We start from the raw sequence: 20,588 nt of genomic DNA, 5'->3' as shown, positions 1-20,588 counted from the left end.
CCATCTCAGGTCAGCAAAATTAGGAGCTGCAGTAAGAAAAAGCCAGGAAAGCAAAGTGAGAGAGATAAGAAGTTTGACAAGAGTGCTATAGGAGTCTTTGAAGTCTTTAGCAGCTCCTGTCGAGCATTACTAAGAACAACAGACTGCAGCTGAATTTGACCCTAGATATTTGGAAGATTATTTTGATAATGGCGATTTTGCTTTGTAGCCTCCTGCTTGCTTGCTGACACACACAAGATAGAGTTTGTGAAGAGGTGGCATGACGAATAAATCACAGGCAGGAAAGTACAGAAGGATCTCATTGGCTTGCCCAGAAAACACAAGATGGGACTTACACAGGTGCTTATTAGGATGAGAAAATGAGTTGAGAGGAGGCAGCTTGATCGGGGATAGAAGAGGTTATGGATAAAGCAAGGTTCCTCCTCTGTTGTGGCCAGGGGTACAGGCACAGCAGTGTCAGGCTCCACTACAGCAACAATGCCTGTTTACTTCTCTTTTGGAAAACAGAAGCTAGTCAGCCTGCCAAAAGAAAAGCTGGGAACTGACCTAATTATATAGGGAGTACCAAGTCAAACCAACTTCAGCATGATGCAATGCTTCTTTCCATGCCCAGCTCTGGGAAAATGCTTAACCCCATACAAACATCTGGTTTATCCTTCTTGTATTAACCAGACATGTGAGGGAAACCATATTGCCTGATGCTTTTTATCCAGCAGACTTGAACTTCCAGTGCCTCTTGTTTCTGTAGTACCTTCTGGTTGTTACCTTCACCTCTTACCTTGACAGTCCTCCAAAGACACAAGGAGATGAGTAACCCTCCACTGGAACTGTGTCCAAGGACAGAGACAGCATTTTTGGGACTGATTGAAGCTGCAAGGCAGATCTAGCTGGGAAATGCCATCTAGAGGTCAAAATGTGCTTTTACCTATTTTTTTACGTTGGACTTCAAGTAATCCTAGTGCTTGCTCCTTTCACTTCGACAATCATGTTCTCCTATCACCTCTCTGTATAAGGGCAGTGTTATCCCTACTTTGCAGATAAGGAGCTGAAGATCTCTGCTGTGCTGCACTATGAGCCCCAAAAGCAGTACCACCTTTTCTGAGCAGCACTGCCTCTGAACTAGAACACGCTGTCCCTCAGGGCTTTCTGTACTTACGAGCTTGGGTTTAGCAGCTACCTCTCCTGCACACAGCAGAGGTGCATCTGAATTGTCCATTTTCACAAAAGGCCATTCTTCTAGTAACAAGCTACGAGTTTATTGTCAGTCAACTACATTACAAAAACCAGAAGTGGGCCCAGCTTTACGGAAAGGAGCAAGGAACATACATACTCCAGTCCTTCCTCACCCAGTGAGATGCCTGGCCTTTTACAAAACCTTGAGAATAAAGCCATCTCCCAGCCAGATGTGGTTTCACCATATGAGTGTTCTTTTCATATGTCACTATTTTTTTTTTTTAATATAGATGGAGCACTGATACACACTTACAGAAACAGTGGGGGAAGAAAGGGTCTTTTCATTAACACTGAATTTGTGCAGCACGTTGATGCATCACACAGAGGCTAACACAGCTCAGGTCTTTGAAAGCAGCATCTATCTCTCACTGAAATGAGATGTGGGAGGACACAAGCAAATTCCAGAAAACCTAGGAAACACAGGGCTTTTTTTTTGAACAATACACTGCTCAAGAATTGCACTCTAGAATTCAAGCTTTACATATTTAACCCTACAGGCCGGGGGGCGGGAGAAGGAAAAAAGGCCAAGGTGGCTGACTGGTGCAAACCAGAACTATGTGAACTGGCCCAAGGAACTCACTAGTACTTACTTCAAGATCAAGCAAGGCAAAGGCTGGTAAAACTAGCTAGCTGTTAAAGCAGCAAATAAAAATTTCCAGAAAAATAAAGCCCAGCATAAAATCCTCCAGAAAACAGCCAGAAGTTAAAATAAAACTAATATCTATAGGATTCTAGCAGTATATTGAGCTCCCAGATGAGGTAAAGGCTCATTGAGTGAGGCACTTCCCATACTTCTGAAATTTGAAACACCAAAACTCCTGAGGAGCCAGGAACTGGCAAGGAGGGAAGTTCCAGCTCTAACTTAAAACTCTTCATTTAAAAACAAAACAGAACTGAAGCACTTAGAAAGATTATAGGGTAAAGTACACTTAATATAAATGTCAAACTAAATAGCTTGGTGAATACAGTATTGTGATAACCATTTTCTTGTGGAAAAGAGTTTTTTCATATACTAAGTGGTCAAAGCAACAAAAACCACCAGTACCAGCAATAACATGTCAGTCAAGATGAGAGCTTTTGCAGTAGGATCTTCCAACCAATGTAGTTCTTATGAGAAGTGAGCGAGCTATGGTAAAATAGTATGTGCTGACAACAGCCACAGCAAAGATTTCTCCCCCCACAAAGGGAATGATTAAAACCCTGTTTATGCTGAGATGTTCAGAATGTGATCTGCCCTTTCAAAGACAGAACACAAAATTAGGAAGTCATCTCTTCTTGATTTATTTGGGTTATTTTTGAATAGAAATAGGATCCTGCAGAAACAAAGGCACACGTTTCCTTACAAAGAGAGGCCTTTTCTCAGGTTTCACTCTGATGCCTCAGTAAGAAGCCAAATCACCCACCAATCATGGAGGGAATAACAAAATTAGTTTCAATTATTTAAGAGATGGTAGCCAAACTCCTTTTTGGCATGAGCCTCTCTTTCATTGCTCTTGTATAGAAAAAAGCCGAACCACAGAGAGGAACCAGTCGTGAGAAGTATTTCATTAACCAGTCTGCAGCTATGAGAAGAGGCGGCTGTTATCACCAGAGCAACAAAACAGAGGACAAGGGTGGAGAGAGAAGACGAAGGAATGCTGATGTGCTGGGCTGGGATTGAAGAGGACACAAGAGGGTGTTTATTCATAGTCCACAGGGTTCAGCAGCTGTTTCAAAACAAGAAGTCACATCAAAGAAAAGAACTGTTAGCACAGCTCCGACATGAGTTCTTTTCAACTCAGATAAAGCCGTCTTGATAACAGTGAGGAGGAGGAGGGACTTTGGGAAAATTCCCTGTTCCAGAGAATTAGTGAAATTTGCTTCAGTGTTCACATTAAGATGTCAAAGCAATTACGAAAAATCGAGTAGAAAAAAAATCCATCTCTGACTTCTCAGGCCTTAGCCCGGCGTAGGTGGGGGTAGCTCTGCAGAGTCCTGTCTATTGCTTCATCCAGGCTCACCACTGGTTTGTAGCCCATGTCTCTTTTGGCCCGTTCACAGCTATAGTAGTGAAACGTTCCAGCTAATGCGACCCGCATAGGGGTAAAAGTGGGCTTGATGGTGACCAGTGGACTTAGCAGCCACAGCACTAGAGACAGGAATAGGGCCAGGTAATATGCCAGCCAATAGGGAATATGGTACTTGGGAGGATCGTAGTTCAGGCCAGTCAAGATACGGGACATGAAAGCCCAGAAAGGAACTGGTTCATCATTTGTGATATGAAATGCCTGAAAGAGAGGAAGACAAAAAGCCAGATGATAAAATCATTACAGTTTCCACAAATTTGTCTCTGTGATGGCCCATCTCATGTTCGTGCTGAGGAGACTGACGTCCCTGACTTGACTGAGAACACATTTTCATGAGAAACTGCTTTGCGCTAACCACCTACGTCTGAAAAGTGATGAACCCCTTCTTTGCTGAGGAAGGCAACTACTTCCAATGCTCCAGAGATAAAATTACTCATAAATGGTCAAACAAACTGAATGATGCAGCACAATGCAAACACATTAACACATCCTAGCTGTATGTACACTGCGTGCCCAGAGCATGGTGGTGCCACGAAAATCTATACAAGTTTCTCCTATTCTGAACTCTATTGTAAAAGCTAAATAAGTATGCTTCTTATGTACGCATCCTGGCTGCCCCCAATTCTGTCTGGATTTCTTTTCACAGGAAGTTCTATAGCATGAAGTTAAAGTATTTTCATACATCTCAGCCCATGTGGCTGCATACAATGGTCACCAGATAGGCAACCATTCATTATACCCACAGACGGAAAAAAGTTGACCCATTTGTGTGTGCTAGTTCCACTCATCTCCAAGATACATATTCAGCACAGATGAAAATCAGCGTGAATTACAGAGCACACATGAAGCCAAGCAAGGCTTGCAGATGAAGTCTGGCTAGGGGACACCCACTCCCCTCCCCTTGCTAGGTCCTTTCTTACCTTCCCACACAGGGCAGAGCCTTTCTGAAGATTTTCTGCAGCTAGGATGTGTCCATGGACCACGTTTTCCACATAAGTGAAATCTACCAAGTTCTTTCCATCCCTGCACAGACAAAATGAAGAAGGTTAGCCCTAAGGCAAGTTCAGCTGAAAATGTGCTTGTGGCAAAAGGAAGGACTTTCACACAAGATTTATTTATTCCTAGTTTCCTCTTCTCCCACTCTCTTGTGCTGCAACTTCAGCCTATACCCTGTCAGAGAGATGAAATCGCTACATATTATTTTGGAGACAGAGGAAAGACTGTTATTGTCTCAGCTCTTGCCAAGGCCCTCAAAGTTTACAGTCCTGTAACAGCACCATTTTTAAACATCACAAGTTACCTAGTTGCTAGGTGTTGCAGATCCTACAGGTCTCAGAATCAGTAGTGATCCACAGAAGCAGAACAAACAGAAAGAGAGTGCTAACTAGCACAAAGAAAGTCATTTAAGGACAAGCTTTCAATAACTGATTTCTTAGATCATGAAATTCTAACTTACTCCCTCAATAAGCCAACTTCAGATGTAGCTGAAACAGATTTAACCCACCATGTTAAATCTATTTCTACACAGGTACAGAAAATGAAAATGGATCTGCACATCACTTTCAATGGTCCAGCTAAATCAAACTAGTGGTTTGTTACAAAACTCATTTGGCCATAAAAACAGCATTACCGCAATCTAACATTCTGAGAAAGAGTAATTTTCATTTCCTGCGTTCATGGATGAATTGCTATTTTATTTGCCTTCTTGGAAGGGATATACAGGTCTGTATAGTAGGAAAATTCAAATGAGGAATGCATGTTAGAGCTGGAAGAGAATGCAGACTTGCACAGAGTGGAAACCTTGAGTTTGTGTAGGTTTGCTGCTCACAGGTCAGTTTGAGAGATCAGTTCAGAAGGGAATTGTAAGGAAGAATAAGAACAAAAACAACCCCAAAACCCCAACACCAAAAACCCCACAACCCTATTCCCTTTCTTCCTTCTACCCCAAGCACATATTCACATCTGCACATATACACACAAATCAGATCCTTACATGTAATAAAAATCTATTAAAAATTAAAAAGCACATTTCTTTTCAAGCCCATAATACAATTGATAAAAATATGCTTAGTAATAGATTGAAGTATTTCTTGATCTATAATTTCAGTGGTCCACTAGAAGCTCTGCAAGATTCAGTATCTTTGATCTTATAATCAGAAATATTAAAACACTGCCATATAGGCTTTTTAATTGCAAGAACCTCAAATACCAGAAGTATATATTAATTAAATTAACAGCAAGTAATCTGAGCTCCCTCATATTTAAAAGGACAGCTCTTTAGACAATGCAGAGACAGCTCAAATGTCAGCTTTCCCCACTGGTATTCTTCTTGCATTATGAACACTTACCATGTGAGTGCACGAGTCCCTAACACAGAAGGATTTTTAAAAAAAGAATCCTGGATCACAAGTCAAAAATGAAAGAAACATAGTTTTTTCCATGCCATAACAACACTACAGATTCAATATTATTCCCTTCCAAAAAGGCTTTGTAGATTCAGCATCAATTTTAACAAAAGCTATAAAATGACTGAGCCTTGCTCACCCAATTATGAACTTCATTTTGCCACTCTTAGCTGCTTGGATGAGGATGGGAACCAGCTGAGGGTCTCTAGGACCAAATATTCCATGGGGACGAATAGCAGTAGTGAAGAAATTGTTGCCTGGGTCATTTGCACTGAGCACCTCCTATAGGGAAAAAAGATAACCAAATCAGGAGAGAAAAGCTGGGAAGAAAAATATGGCTTAGAAATATATTCCAAGACCATCACTAAAGCGGGTGGGTGTTTGCCCATCTCTTTGGAAAGACATCAGTGGAAGAACTACTGTCCACCCATACCTTTACAAGTGATCCTTCCTTTGTTCCCATCTCTTCTCCCATTTCTCTTTAATGAGAAAAACAGACAAAAATCTGTTTTCATTATTGAACACTTAATGAACCGACAGGCAAAGGAAGGGAACTCTTTGCCTCTCTCATTTAACACCACAGAAACCAGAGGAACTTTGAAAGTTTCTTCACTCCATGAATTCTTTATGGACATGCTGGAGAGAAGAAGGACACTAAGCACTTCAATGTCTGTCTCTCTCATCAAACAGTGGAAGATTTCCATCACGGGCCTTCTCAATCTCATTCAGAAGGGGTGTGATCCCATCTTCCTTAGCACCAAGTGCTGAGCAGATTTAGCAAGGCATCTCTGAAGAAGATTTAATTCTACTGGAAGTTTCCAAACAACATGTTCTACTAATTTTTAACAGCTGCTGGATTTTCTATTAAAAATCCAAGAACAACACATACAAATAAAGGCTGAATACTTTCACTGTTTCACCCAAAACAAAGACATAATTACGAGCATATTGGGCTAGACTTGATTGCTACTCATAAGCTTCCACTTTATTCGTCCACTTTACTGCAAAGTGGTTACGCTTGTGAATGAACAGATGTTTTCATGCTGCGTTTTCAATTAAGCTCTTTTCAAGGAACATAAGAAAAATTCTTAAAGGCTAATACCCGACTTTAGAGGACACACTGTCAGCTTCAGTATGAAAGCAAGTCTAAATTCTTCTTGCACAAAAAGTGTACATTCTTTCCACAACTGAAATGCAAGCCACTGAAAAAAGTTTGAAAAAATGTTTGTTCGCTTTGATTTAAAACATTGTCATACCATATTTAAAGCACAAATACTGCAGCATGAAGAACCTGAAACAGAACAGATACTGGTGATTTGCAAGTGTCCAAAGTCTAGGACGTTCAGATGTAGAGGAAATTTTACATCTTTTTTAACAAGAATATCTTCAGTGTATGGCCAATAGCATTAGCTTATGACATGTTATTCAGCTTGCATCTTCATCTCATCTTCTCCTTTCCCAGTGACTTGTTCGCAATTCCAACTGTAACTTCAGGCTGCAAATCAGGTAAATGGGGTTCCAGTAGGAGCAGAGAAGGCAAAAATCTCCCCTTAACTGGACCAGTTAAGAAACAGGATTATCACATGGCTCTTGCAACAAAAGCGACACCTCTGCCCGTTCTTTTATTCTTTGTCTAGAAACAACCTCTGTAGTGTAACACACTACTTCATTCAACTTCCTTGGTAATTTATGTCATAGCTTTATTTTATTCTCTTTTAATTAAGTGAACACACTACTTAGGAGTTTCACCAGCCAAGGAAGACATAACTGAGTACTTATGTATTTGGACCACTTAGACAGCTGCTAGGAAAGCATCCCCTGGACCAACCCATCAGCATGCCTATGGAGAAGTAACGCAAGCAGGTGAAAGATGCCAGCGGCAGCCACCCGTCGTACTTCTCTGTAACAGAACAAATGAACGCACAGCTCGCTAGCCTCCATGCTGAGAATAAGAGGGCTAAAATCAGACAGATTTGTCTAAAAGAAGGGAATTTTCTACTATACGCCAAAAACTCTAGCAGGCGTTACTACATATGCATGATTCTGTGCAGATTTTCTTTGCAACTGTAAGAACGAGATACTTCTTTTTAATGAAAGAGAAATTCTGGAGAACAAGAGATCTGTTCAGTCTTGAAGGGTCTGCTGTGTCCCCCTAAGGCATGCCCTCCTTTTAGAAGGGCAGTTTTAAGCATCAGAAATAAGTGTTAACCATACAATACCTTCTCCTGTAGGATCTTCGTCTCTGTGTAATAGTCGATAGGTTTTTTTGCATAAGGGAGATCTTCTGATCCATTTTTTATGTCTGTGCCCTCAAAAACTACACTGGCACTGCTTGTTAACACCAGTTTCTGCAACAGATACAAAAGAAAACAGTTGTTTAAAGCCTAAGACAAAAGGGTCATTATTTATGAAGGCTGAGTAAAGACAATAATAATGTTTAATCAACTGATTCTACAGATAATAAACTACGTCTAGAAGAACATGGGCTAAGAGAAGATGATCTGAAACTGCAGGTAAGAAAACTCCCACTCTTAATTGACTCTGTCATATTGTTTAGTGCTACCTAAAGGAGATTAAAACATTTCAATAAACATCCAAGGCAGCCAGTCAAGGGGAAAACATCTCCAGGAAAATCCGAGTGCCCACCTGACTTGGTACATTTTAGCACTTAACATGCAATGAGTATTTTTAAGATGTATTTGCTCATCTTGACAGTAACAACATCACAGCAGATTAAACCAAAAAAGATTTCTTATCTTGGATGTTTTTGTTGGATAGAAACATACCCTAGTGGATTCAAAACAGGAAGTCAGTAATGTATTTGAGTAATCAGAAACATGTTTTTAAACAAGATCTACATTGTAATACAAAGATGACTAGATCCAACAAGTTCCAACAAGACTTAACTCCTTGTTCTGATAGAATCTAGGCTAAGCCTGAAGGTAAACACCACGTGATCCATTTCCTACAACAGCTTATTACATGAGGGGGGGAAAACAACCCTAACAAACAACAAACTGTGGAGCTGGGAGTCCTGCGAGATAGACATCATTTAATTCTAAACATTATTACTTCTGTATTTGTACGTGGACACTTCACAAAATGAACGCTTTGGAGGCAACATCTCTGCCCAGAATAAGTAAGGGATCTTCACATGCATTGCGCTTCAAAATTTGCTGGGAATTCAAATGAAAACTCATGTGATACCAAAATAACATAAGGCAAAAAAAAACCCCAACCACAACCTTGCCTGGACAGCAGCCTGGTTTCCTCTGGCTCTTTCTTTTGCAGGCAAATGACTTTCTAAACCAAATCATTCTGAGATTATGGCACAAGTGTGTTCCTTCTCATTATATGTCAAAGAATTCACATAGGTAATAGATGCCATGAATACTTCCACTGCTGGAAAAGCTATCTTTAGCACTGTCCCCCTATTAAAGCATGAAAGAATCCACTTGCCAGTTGTGGTTCTCCCATGTGTGATTCCCAGATGTCTAGTAGGACAAATTTTAACAAATGCTTTTCCTGCAGTCAGGAAAATTGCAATGTGTAGGTTTTCTGTGGCAAACATAGACTGAGCTAATACCAGACACTAAGCAGGAGACCAACAGAGTCTCTCTGTTCTATAAATTTTCACAGAACAAGCAGGAATTCACTATCTCAGAGACCTCTGCCCCTCTATCAAACTAGACTGAAATTGGTCCATGCTGTAATGGTTACAAGACCACATCAGCATCTTACAACCTCCATGTGCTTTTCTACTCTTACCTGCACTCCAGCTTCTTTGCAGGCTTCAACGACTGCTTTGGTTCCCATAAAATTCACTTTATAAAACAGTTCCCTGTTGTCACTTGAAGGTGCTGGTGATGCACAATGAAATGCAACTGACACACCTTGTAAAGCTGGAAGCAAAGCCTAGAAGATATATCACACGAGACAGCAATGAAGCAACAGCAATAGTGTGTACTCAGAGGGGAAAAAAAAAAAAAAAAGGAAGGAAATAAAACACTGTTCTTTTTCTCATGGAAGCAAAACCGCTAAATTTCAAGTCGTGTTCCTTCCATAAAGGTAAGCAGCTGGAGTAGGATTAGCATCCAGGATCTTCACAATGTCCTCTCCTTCTTGCTAGGCAAAAATGCACTACATCATCTTTTCTTTCCAAGGAAGAACCTAGGAACCTTCTGAGACCTGGAGGCTATCTAGACTTAACTACTTGCAACAGTCTCAAGTGCAGGTATGAGACTCAAAATTACCTGGAGACAGGAGTTAGAAAACTCAGCAAGCAGGAGGTTTATCAGCCAGCAGCACCCCATGGCACTGTCTGTGTTTGAGATGACTGTCATAAAGCTCTGAGACATGATACTTCATACTGGTGGGGAGATGTCTCCTCACACTGTGGACAGATGTTTTTGCCAAGGCTCACACGTGTGACTGAGTTAAAGCAAGGGGTGCCTCAGCTGTTAGGAATAATGCATTCTGCCATTCTCATGCAGCTGAGGTTAGCCAGGAGCACCCACATGCAATTACCAAGAGTGACTGTAATTAGACTGTATATCTGAGCTAACAGTAATGCAAATCATAGTACAGAAACAAGTTCTGTTCTTTTCAGCTTCAAGCAGATGTCAAGTATATTCCTTTAAATGTTCTAGATGAGGGTTCCACAGAAAACTGCTTAGGCTACTGACTTCACAGGGAAAGGCTGGGGGGCATATCTACACACCCTCTTAGAACCTGTGCAATGCCTTCAGGTGTTTCACTGCTCCAGGCAAGGCTCAATAAGCTGTAAGCTCTTTGAAGGAACACATATTAAACAGACATCCCTTCTATCCACCCATGTCAGGTACTGTTGTTAGTCTGTACCTCTTTGTCGCAAAGGTCTCCCAGGAAGAACTGCACTCTGTCATTGTCAAATCTCTTCTGAATATCGAACACGTTGACTGTGTAACCTTTCTTCAGGAGCTGCTCCACCATGTGCTGGCCTAAGAATCCTGACCCGCCGATCACTGTACATTTCTTACCAGCCTGCAGAGACAGGGAGAAAAGCACTTCAGTGAGCAGATACAAACTGTCCAAGTAAACTGATCTGAATTTCCTGAGATTTTAATGTGCTGGAATTTTGCACAACTAGTCATTAGCTCGTTTGATTGGAGGAGTCTAAATTCAGATATCAAAAGACTCTTCAATATGTTTGTACTATCACAGTAACTTAAAAGTTCAGACACACTAATGGTCCACGCGGCTCACACGCTGGTTTGTATTTTGGCAGGACTCTGCCTCATAACCAAGTGGCTCACGTGGTAGGGAAGAAAAAGAGGACTGGCTCTGACAAACTCTGACCTGATGGTCAAGCAAACAGAATTTGCTTCAGCCACATGGCACAGATAATTCAGAATACTAAAACCATCTGCGACAGCAAGAACAAAACCGTTTTCAGAGCATGTGAAACTTAGGCTTCTCCAAGCCAAGAAATCAATCAGGTAAAGGCAAGGATTATCTTTTCTAGTTAATCATTAGTTCTTCCTTTCTTTTTTTAACCTTTTAAAAGTCAATGGCTAGAGTCACTAATTAACAGATTCCGGTCTGATCACTCATCTAACCAGACTGAGACCAAAAACGTTACCGCCAACACAGAACATACAAGTGACAACTCTGAGGAAGCTTTTGTACACAGAATGCTCTGTCCTGGTTGGAAACAGATTTGCTCCTTATTGTTGCTACACAAAAACCCACCTCTGCAGTTATACTATCGAGCTGAAGGGAATTTTAACCCAGTGAAACCACACAAAGACAACAATTGTTCCGAAGTTTCTAAGTGCTACATCCTTAAACAAAGGTTCTACTGCAAAGTGCCAATTATCCACAACAGAAAGTCAAAGAGTTCACTGCAGTTGCTCAGTTACATTAAAGCATAACCAGTTATTTAGAATGGTGCATGAAAACTACAGTCTGATTAAAATAATTTTTCAAAGTTCCAATGGGTTGGCCCAGTCATCTGTTTGGTTTTGATAGTTGCAAGAGAACAGACAACGTAGGAAGAACATGTGAGTCTAAAGACTCTCTGCAGTTCACTCTCCTTGTATTCCTCTGCTACAACAGTTTTGCATTCGCTTGTCAGCTTCCCAGTTCCCTAAACGCAGTCACATTCCTCTGCGGCGTCCTCTCTGCGTTGAGGGGTCGAGCCTTTTCAGCTTCTCCTCAAAAGGCAGTCACTCTGTTCCATCAATATTTTCACTTGCCTTCCCCTGTACCCTTTCTCATTCCAGTGCATTCCTCATGAAATAAGAGCACCCAAACTGCACACTGCACTCAGATGTGCTGGACCAAAGTTTTACAGTGGCAGAATGACGCCCTCTGTCTGCTCTCAATATCAGAATCATTTTCTACCAGTACAGATGAGACAATCCAGGTTTTTCTGTACGATAGTTTTCCACTCACTCAAGTATAAGGACAGTATTCTAACTGGTGATGAGAAGCAGACTATTTAAATTATCTTTAGTGCACATTTATAATATGCAATACGATCTAGTACACTCATCTCTTGGGAAAGTACTAAACAAACCAACTCAATGACCAGAATCAGTATAACTGCAGCTAACAGTGCTGCACCTGGTTTAATTAGCTATTTTACAAAATGCAAGTAGAAAGCCAGGCTACGCATGACTATATTGATTTTAGGATATGAATTACTACATATCTAGTGTTGTGCTGTGAAGATACAACAGCTTGTTCACGATCTCTATCATGACACTACATTTTTTTTTGTTTCTTAAATATCTGAGATCCACTGGTCCTTCATAACCTCCATATGAATTAATGAGAAAATAGTTCAGAAGGCAGAAATTTCTCTATGAACAAGAACCACAGGTAATGCAACAGAACAGCTTAATAAATTGTACTCCTAAAAGTAATGTCCAAACACCTCTCTGAGCTAAGCAAACTGTTACTCCTTCCATATTCTAACCTCCTGTATTCAATGCAGTAATCCTAGAAGGAGGTTACAACGGCCCGGTAGATCTCAGGGGCCTCAACTGGGCCTTTATCTGCACTACAACATGGAATAATGTTACAAGGCATGTAGAAATTAACTTGGAGTAACTAAATCTCCAGACCAATTGATTTGGCAGCGCTGACAAAGCCACTGGTGTTCCTGGGGGAGTTGGAGCATTCCTGGATGTCTTGGGAACTGACAGCAACAAACTACTCCTTAGTAAATCACATTTCCCCCAGCAATATCTCTGGAGTAGGCATTAAGGCAGAAACAGTCTCATGTCTTCTCTAGTAATGTTCATAAGACATATCTATGAAAACACGTTTCTGCAAGACAAACCTTCATAAAGTATCATCTAAGTCCTCAACTTACCGATCTGAGGTGTGTGGCCATTTCTCAGATGACTCACTATCAACCTGATTCCTTTAAAAAAGGAGAATATGATTTTATTCACAATACAATACTTAAACGTGCCATTAACACAAACTAAACCTTTTTTAAAAGCACCTTTCTAGTTATAGAAATCAAGGTTTGCAGCCATTGTACTAAAGCAGAAGTGTGAAGAGTGAGCTAATTCTCCCTGTCCTGCTGAACAAATAAGTAGTACAAGAGTAACAGTGGTATCAAATAACTTTCTCAAATGCATAATTTTAATATGATAAAATACCCTTGATAACAAAGGCACCATCTTATTTTAGCTAGTATTAGCTTCATGTACTTTCTTTAAGTCTGAATATTTACATTCCAAATAACATGAACACAATTGCAGTTTTTGGCAATGTCCTCTTCAAAAATATAGCTGCTCTGGGATGTTGGGAACAACAAAATAAAACTGAAGTTCAAGCATTTCAGCAGCACCATGCCTGCCTGTTCCACAGCAGCAGACACAGCACAGAAGAAACGCCGGTGCTCACTGGTGCCCATCAGCAAAGAGAGGGGAGTCAGTGGTGAGATTTTCCAAGTTTTCACATCACAGGCTGTTGATACCACCAGTTTCATTAAAATACACTCTTCCTCCCAGCAATAGCAAATAAAATTCCCAATTCAGCTGGGATTCTACTGTGTGGGGTATAATCAAAAGACAGAAAAAGACAACATGATTATGTAGATCTGTTTTCAACATAAAGACAAGCTGCGCACAAAGACTTCTGATGGCTTTACAGTCACTTTAAACCATCACTATGATCAACTGCTGCTTTAGAGGCTGATTTGATTCTCCTTATTCCTAGTCAGTGCTTCCCACTACCTTCTGCTATTCATGCACTAAGATGGATCAAGGCTATGACTAGCTGAAAATTAATCATTTTCTGCCTGGGTTAGTTTTCAGCCAGAGCAGCTCTCTGACCCATCTCGCTTCACAAACACTAGTGCCAACACAGCTGAATGAGATCCAGGAACAGCTACGCCAATGTTGCTATAAAATTATCACAGTACCATGCCACACGCAAGCAAGTACATCTGCTGAACTGGCTCACTCTGCAAGCTACACAGTTTAGCACTCTTCAGTTTTTATTTTTCTGAAAAGCCCTTTGAAATGGCAAGGAAAGAGCCAAAAAGGGCAGGATTGGTGCCTGTCCAGCAGGAACACCAAGCTGGTTTAGAAGCATGGGCACAGGGTGAAGACTTGACCCCTCTTCTACCCTCATGTCTCCCTTAACACAGGCTTTACCCCTCTTCAAAATTTAATTTATGAACGGCTCCATCTCCAGTTTCCCTCCAGCTCTTTCAGCCCCATCATCCCAGAGTCCCCCTTCCCACTTTAGCCACCCTCCATACAGCCCCAACTTCTCCCACCCCACTACAGTTTGCCCTTCCACACACTGCCCATCCCCTGAAGCCTCCCCCACCCCCAGCTTCCCTCCCCATACACCCCACAACCTACCCCTTGTTCCCCCACAGCCTCCCCTACCCCCCCCTCACCCCTTAGCTCCGCAGCCCCCACAACCTACCCCTCGCCCCAGCCCTCCTCATAGCCCTGCAGGCTCTGCTGCCCCCAGCCTGCCCCTCCACAGCCCCCATGGCCTTCCCTACGCCCCAGGCCCCCTCACACCCCTCAGCCTCCCTCAGCCCAGCCCCTCCCCGCTCACCGCACCGCCGGCGCCCTCAACCCTCCTCAACCCTCCTCAGCCCTCCCCAGCCCGCGCTCACGCCCGCCCAGGCTCCGCCCCCGGCTCGAGCCCGTCCCTCCCGCCCACCAATCGGCGCGGACACCTCCAGCAGACCCCGCCCACTCCGCCGGCTCCCGCCGCTTCTCCTCCCGCGCGCCCTGGGCTGAGCATCGCGCTAGCCGAATATCGTTCGCTGATTGGCCCGCGGCCTCTGCCCTCCGGCCAATCGCGTTGACGGAAGGAGGAGAGGTTCCGCTCCCCGGTCAGTCGCCTCTTGGTTCCGCCCCAGCCACCTGTTGGCCAATAGCTGTCGCCTAAGCACCCCCCGCGCCCGGCTCTCCGCCAAATAGGAATGAGGGTTGCCATAGCAGCGGCGTAGGGGCATTAGCCAATGGGGAAGGGTGGTATTGGGTCTCGGCCTGCCTGGACTGGTGCTGTCCCAAGGCACCGGCTGCCGGAATGGTGAGTTCGACCCGGCCCGGTGCAGCGGGGCGTTTCCCCTCCCTCACCTCCTGCTGCTCCGCTCCGGCTTCCCGGCGCCACGGTCGTAGAACTGCAGGGTAGGCCCCTGTCAGCCCGGAGCAACCCCGGGACCGCGGTGTGGGCTGGGGGCTGAGGCGGCCGCTGTCCTCCGGGCCTCACCTGCCCTTCCCGGGGCGGTGCGTCGCCGCCGCGGCGGCCTGATCCTCCTTTGCTCTTGTGTTGCTGTGCCAAGGCCTCCAGCTTTAAGAAGCCCTCGCTAGGAGCCGCGTCCCAGAGGAAGAAAGCGAGCCCCAAGCTGGAGCTCACTGAGGAGCAGAAGCAGGAGATCCGGGAGGCTTTCGACCTGTTTGACACAGACGGCACCGGGAGCATAGATGTTAAGGAGCTAAAGGTAAGAACTTTCCTAGTGCTAAAAGCACAGTTCTACTGAGGTAATAAAATAATAGGGGCATAAACCCTAAATGACCTTAAACAGGAGAGATTCCCCCCCCCAGCATAAAACCTTGTTGTCAATAGGTACGTTTTTCTCTTTAATTACTTTTTAAATTTAAATTTAGTTTAATATTTAATTAATTGATTTTAATTTAAACTGAAGTGTGTAGGTGTGCTTGCAGGTGTCTGCAAGGGAAGGCATCCTTGGATATGCTGCTTATAGGAGTGTTGTCATGCTCACAAAGCATTTGATTGTGTTCTCCCAACATTAATTGAAAAACATTTTTGTCACAAGAATGAAAAATTAACTGATTTAAGTTCCCTATGGTCTACCAGCTTAAGACCTTCCATCTTTGTGCCATCAGATCAGGCTGTCAGAGTTTGATAGACTTGCAAGCATGATGGAAACTTCTTTCATGGAGTCACTTGTCTTGAAGTTATTTTGTTGAGACATTTCTGGGTCTCCCATTTAGCTATCTTGCTTACAACAGGGCCTGAAATAAGCTTTTTTTTTTTTGTTGTAATTGTTCAGTGTCTTGTTTCTTATTGCAAAGGGAATACTAGTAGAAATTCCCTTGACAGGAGGGGAATAACATTCAATTTTCCAGTAGCCTTAGAAATTCCTATCCATAGCACTGTGTGACAGTTTGGAAATTTTTCTTTCAAAATATTAATTGAAGTGGGACTTTTATGCTCTGAGTGCCCATCACAAGAGTTTAAAAAAGTATATACCAAAATAGGTATGCTATGACTTTATAAAAAAATCCAAGTTTTCTTAAGGAAAATATTTCTCCCAAGACTCTTATATAGCCTTACCCTCCAAATTCTTGCCAGTTCTGAGCCAGGGGTGGTGGATGTGATGGTAAGCATGTGTTTAGGAAATTTCTGAATTAACTGAAGGACAACTCCAGAATATGAGTGGTTGCATTCCCATTTTCTGCATCTTGATGTGCTCTTGTGTGTAGAGAAGCATTGCTCTAAGTCTGTCCCTTACCTTGCTGTTTTTCTTGAAACATAGAATGCCATAACGTGTGGCATCAAGTTCAACTTTCTTCCTGCCCCCGTGGTTTTGTTTATAGTTTTGTATGATTTATGAGGGTTTTTTTGTCCTTACAGGTGGCCATGAGAGCACTAGGGTTTGAACCTAAAAAAGAAGAGATCAAGAAAATGATAGCAGATATTGATAAGGAAGGAACAGGAAAAATCAGCTTCCATGACTTCTTGGTAGTGATGACACAAAAAATGGTATGTAAATTTTAAAAGTCAAAGTGAAAGCAGTTTTAAAAATGGCTGAGTATCTTTCATCTCCTGATTTTAATGGAAGATGAAAGCACATTTTAATCTTAACAACAAAGTATGTAAAAGTTAGAATTGCAAGACAGGGACTACCCTACCTCATTTTTCAAGGTAAGGTTGAAATAATTATATGTCATTAACAAGTTTCTTTAACAATCAGTTTTGTGTGTATGTGAAAAAAGGGGAAAAGTGAAATCAAGCCTTTTTATCACAGATTAAAACCAGCTTTGGCCTGCAGAAAGCTGTCAGGAGTATTGACACATGACATGGATGACTGTGTAGCAGTGCACTGTATTTTCTTTTCTTGAATATTAAGATATTTACAGATGAAATCTTTGGTTTTAAAAATCTTAAAACATGTTGAGTAAAACCAGGTATTTAATAGTGGAAGATCCTGATACTGAAATCCTAAAGACATATGGCTAGCTATGAAAGAAAAAAAAATTCCCTGAAACCCTGAGGTTCAGGAAGCATCACTGTGTCTCTGTCTACCTTTAGAATTTGTATGTATACTTCCTGTTGGCTGGGCTGCTTTAAATTTGCTCTTAAGAGACTGTTTCTCAGTCTTTATAATGCTTGTCTTTTATAACTTTGAGTGTTACCTACAACATAACTACTACTTTTTTTCCTTAAACTTATGGTTACTTCCTTAAGGCTGAAAAAGATTCCAAAGAGGAGATTCTCAAAGCTTTCAAACTCTTTGATGATGATGAAACTGGCAAAATCTCTTTCAAAAACCTCAAACGTGTTGCCAAAGAACTGGGGGAAAATCTCACAGATGAAGAGCTGCAGGTTTGTACCTGGTATATGAAACCATATCACACACGCTGTCTGCCTTTGTGTGTAGTGAACATAAAAGGGGCCAGATTCCACTGTGCCTGTGGAACAGGAGGGCAGTCACAGAATGTTCATGTATTGCTTGGTTTTGTATTTACATTTGTTTAAAGCCTATGTAAATAATCACAGTTTAATTCTCCTTCTCCCCGAAGAGCTGAGCCATCTCTGATGGGTCTGTTAAGCACTAGAGCTAGCAGCGAGAATAAGGAATGGGAATCTCTGTCTCGGTGGGGAAGGAAGCCCTCTCAGGGTCAGTTTTTAGATAAAGGCAGCAGTCTCAGTTTTAGGTGTGTCCTCTAGCATCCTGTGGGATCTTTACACTTGAACTGTTAGGAAAATCTGCCCTGTCTTTCCTGGCAGAAACGGAAGAGCTGCTGTCAATTTGTGGTTGGGAAATGGATTCTGAGGTCGAAGGTGGGTTAAGCATACATGGCTGTCAAAATCGCATCAGTAGCGTTGCAGTTTTATAGTTATGGTGATGTAAAAGGAACAACTCTGCTCCAAACACTTTGTTTCTTCCAGGACAGTTCCTATAATACATTTTCTATACAGATTTTTGTATAAATATATAGTTAAAAAAACATACTAGTGTCTAATCTAGTATTTTGTAGCATAGCAAGTCTGACATTCAGCTAACACTGTCCCCTCCAATACAATTTACTAAAAAGTGGTTCTAATTCTGAATTAATCTAATCATTCTAATCCGCATCTAATTTGTGAATACAAATATCTTTCAGGAAATGATCGATGAAGCAGATAGAGATGGGGATGGGGAAGTGAATGAACAAGAATTCTTGCGGATCATGAAGAAGACCAGCCTTTACTGAAACAGAATTTTATTTATTTTTGCACCTTTATATACGTTTGGTTAGTTTTTTACAGCCTTTTATTTCTTTTGAGACAGCAGAAAATATAGGTCAATTTTTTTTTTAAGTAGATGATCTTAAACTTGTGTTTGAGAACAGTTACCAACTGCTAACTTGTTTACATGTAGAAACATGCTTGCTCATAAGATGTTTACACTCTGTTTTCGATACACAAATCACATTTTTCAGTGACAGTATTCAGGTCCTTCTTTGACTAAAAAACATGTCGAATGATTGTGGTTTGGTAAAGAGAGGACTCAAAACCAGATAGTGTAAATCTGTTTCCCAGCAGTTGAAGTTTTTGGTTTAATGTCTTGCTTTGGGCCCAGCTATAGTGAACTCTTTATATGACGTATTTGCAAGGATCAGCTTTTTATACTTTCTTATGGTGATTACTCCCTCCCCTTTTTTAGTATTTTCTTTAAACTGAAAGACAAAGTAAGTAGACAGACTGCTGCATCTTAACTTACTGCTATTCAGTTCACACGTTTAAAGAAATCTCGTTGCAAAAGAAGAGGGAAGATACCGGTGCTGCTGCTGAAAGCTCTGTATGTTTGCAGGACTATCCAGTGGCTGCCAATATGATTGTATTTAAAATACAAAGTGTCTTTATTTTAAGACATCAGAGTTGTGGAAAGAAGTATACAAAAAAGCAAACAGATCCCCTGCTACTGCATGGCTTCTGATCTGCTGACAAATAATAAAATGATTTTCCAAGTTGAAACTCTTCAAGTCCTCAGAAGGGCCCTAGTTACTAAATGCTTCACTCCAGAGGCAGCAGCTCCAGCAGAGTCTGTCTTTGAAGTGGTGTCCATCTCAGGTAACAGCATTGCTCCAGGATGCCTTTGGCCTTGTGCTGAAGGAAACAACCGCCTGTGCTTTGTTCCACTCCTCCCTGCGATATCCTTCTGCTTGACTCTCAGGCAAGGACAGGACAGTGTCCTGCTTTCCAGAAATATAAACATCCTCCTGACTCAAAACCTAATTTATTCCTTTGTGATTGTTGCAGTCTCTTGTGCCTGTGTATGGTAAAACATCTCCATTACAGAAAACTGTGAGAAGTAAAATCAGATTTCTAATTTTGACACGAGATATAGGTAGAGGAATATGTGACAAGGGGTACATCAAAAACTCTTGACTATTAGCCAAGGTGAATTTAATAGATGCATGGTGGGGATCGTTCGCTCTCAGCACTAACGCTCAGCTCGCCACAACACCTCAGCCCCGCGCACTCGGTCCGACATTTTACCTCGAAAGGCCTCGCCTCAGCGGCACCTGCAGGGGCCAGGCCCGGGCCGCCCCGCGGGGCTTATCCCGCCTCCCAGCTGCGTCTCGGCCAATCAGCTCGCGGTTTCCCTGAGGAGCAGGAGCGCTAGCCAATGAGCGTGGTTGCACGGAGCACGGCCCGCGGTGGGATGGTGAGCGGGGAGGCAGGGAGCGGGTGCTCGGCCTCTCCGCCTGCGAACCACCCGCCCCCGAAACGCTTCAGGCGGGTTGCAGCACTGCTGAGGGAGACGGGGGGCGGTGGCTCCGTGGGCTCCGAAGAGGAGGAGGGAGGGCGGGAGGTGGGGTGACTGTTGCCGGTCCCCGTCCCCCCGCCGGCCCCTTTGAGGGCTCTGGACCTCTGTCCCCCAGGCTTACAGCAGCGAGGGAGGCGCCGCCGGGGGGAGCTCCCCGACAGAGAAACCAGCCGCCGCGTCCCCGGTCACCGAAGAGCAGAGGCGGGAACTGCGAGAGGCCTTTGAGTTGTTCGATCCTGAGGGCTCGGGCCTAATAGATGTCAGCGACTTGAAGGCCAGAAGCTGTAAAAATGCAGCGTGCTTAGTGGTGAAAACAAAGGCTGTGAGGTTTAGTGATCCTCTCTAGTCCTCATT

The 20,588-nt window shown here is 42.7% G+C and overlaps 2 protein-coding genes across 3 annotated transcripts; one reads left to right on the top strand and one right to left on the bottom strand.

Annotated features, from left to right (window-relative positions):
• Window positions 1–2,490: 2,490 nt before the first annotated feature.
• Window positions 2,491–14,808, bottom strand: NSDHL (NAD(P) dependent 3-beta-hydroxysteroid dehydrogenase NSDHL). 2 transcript variants are annotated; one of them, XM_074834991.1, is made up of 8 exons: window positions 14,780–14,808; window positions 13,065–13,115; window positions 10,565–10,726; window positions 9,473–9,619; window positions 7,924–8,052; window positions 5,844–5,986; window positions 4,220–4,322; window positions 2,491–3,500 (listed from the first exon to the last, which is right to left on the bottom strand). In XM_074834991.1, the coding sequence occupies exons 2-8, from the start codon at window positions 13,083–13,085 to the stop codon at window positions 3,165–3,167; spliced, it is 1,041 nt and encodes a 346-aa protein (XP_074691092.1). In that variant the 5' UTR covers window positions 13,086–13,115; window positions 14,780–14,808; the 3' UTR covers window positions 2,491–3,164. The 2 variants fall into 2 exon arrangements, with proteins under 2 accessions (XP_074691092.1, XP_074691093.1); XM_074834992.1 differs by lacking the exon at window positions 14,780–14,808 and adding an exon at window positions 13,607–14,279.
• A 339-nt stretch (window positions 14,809–15,147) lies between these two features.
• CETN2 (centrin 2) lies at window positions 15,148–19,699 on the top strand. The gene is made up of 5 exons (XM_074835418.1): window positions 15,148–15,262; window positions 15,516–15,674; window positions 16,832–16,960; window positions 17,666–17,803; window positions 18,586–19,699. The coding sequence occupies exons 1-5, from the start codon at window positions 15,260–15,262 to the stop codon at window positions 18,673–18,675; spliced, it is 519 nt and encodes a 172-aa protein (XP_074691519.1). The 5' UTR covers window positions 15,148–15,259; the 3' UTR covers window positions 18,676–19,699.
• Window positions 19,700–20,588: the final 889 nt, after the last annotated feature.

Source organism: Strix aluco, chromosome 10 (assembly GCF_031877795.1).
Source record: "Strix aluco isolate bStrAlu1 chromosome 10, bStrAlu1.hap1, whole genome shotgun sequence".
Lineage (NCBI taxonomy): Eukaryota > Metazoa > Chordata > Aves > Strigiformes > Strigidae > Strix > Strix aluco.
Note: the sequence above shows the minus strand (reverse complement) of the source record. Positions and strands in the feature narration are given on the sequence as shown.

Coding starts and splice junctions, on each gene's coding strand:
- CETN2 (XM_074835418.1), top strand. Junction 16,961..17,665: donor TAGTGATGACACAAAAAATG/GTATGTAAATTT, acceptor TACTTCCTTAAG/GCTGAAAAAGATTCCAAAGA. Junction 17,804..18,585: donor TCACAGATGAAGAGCTGCAG/GTTTGTACCTGG, acceptor AATATCTTTCAG/GAAATGATCGATGAAGCAGA.
- NSDHL (XM_074834991.1), bottom strand. CDS start 13,085: ATGGCCACACACCTCAGATCG. Junction 5,987..7,923: donor CGAAGATCCTACAGGAGAAG/GTATTGTATGGT, acceptor TTTTCCCTATAG/GAGGTGCTCAGTGCAAATGA. Junction 4,323..5,843: donor AAAATGAAGTTCATAATTGG/GTGAGCAAGGCT, acceptor TTGTCTGTGCAG/GGATGGAAAGAACTTGGTAG.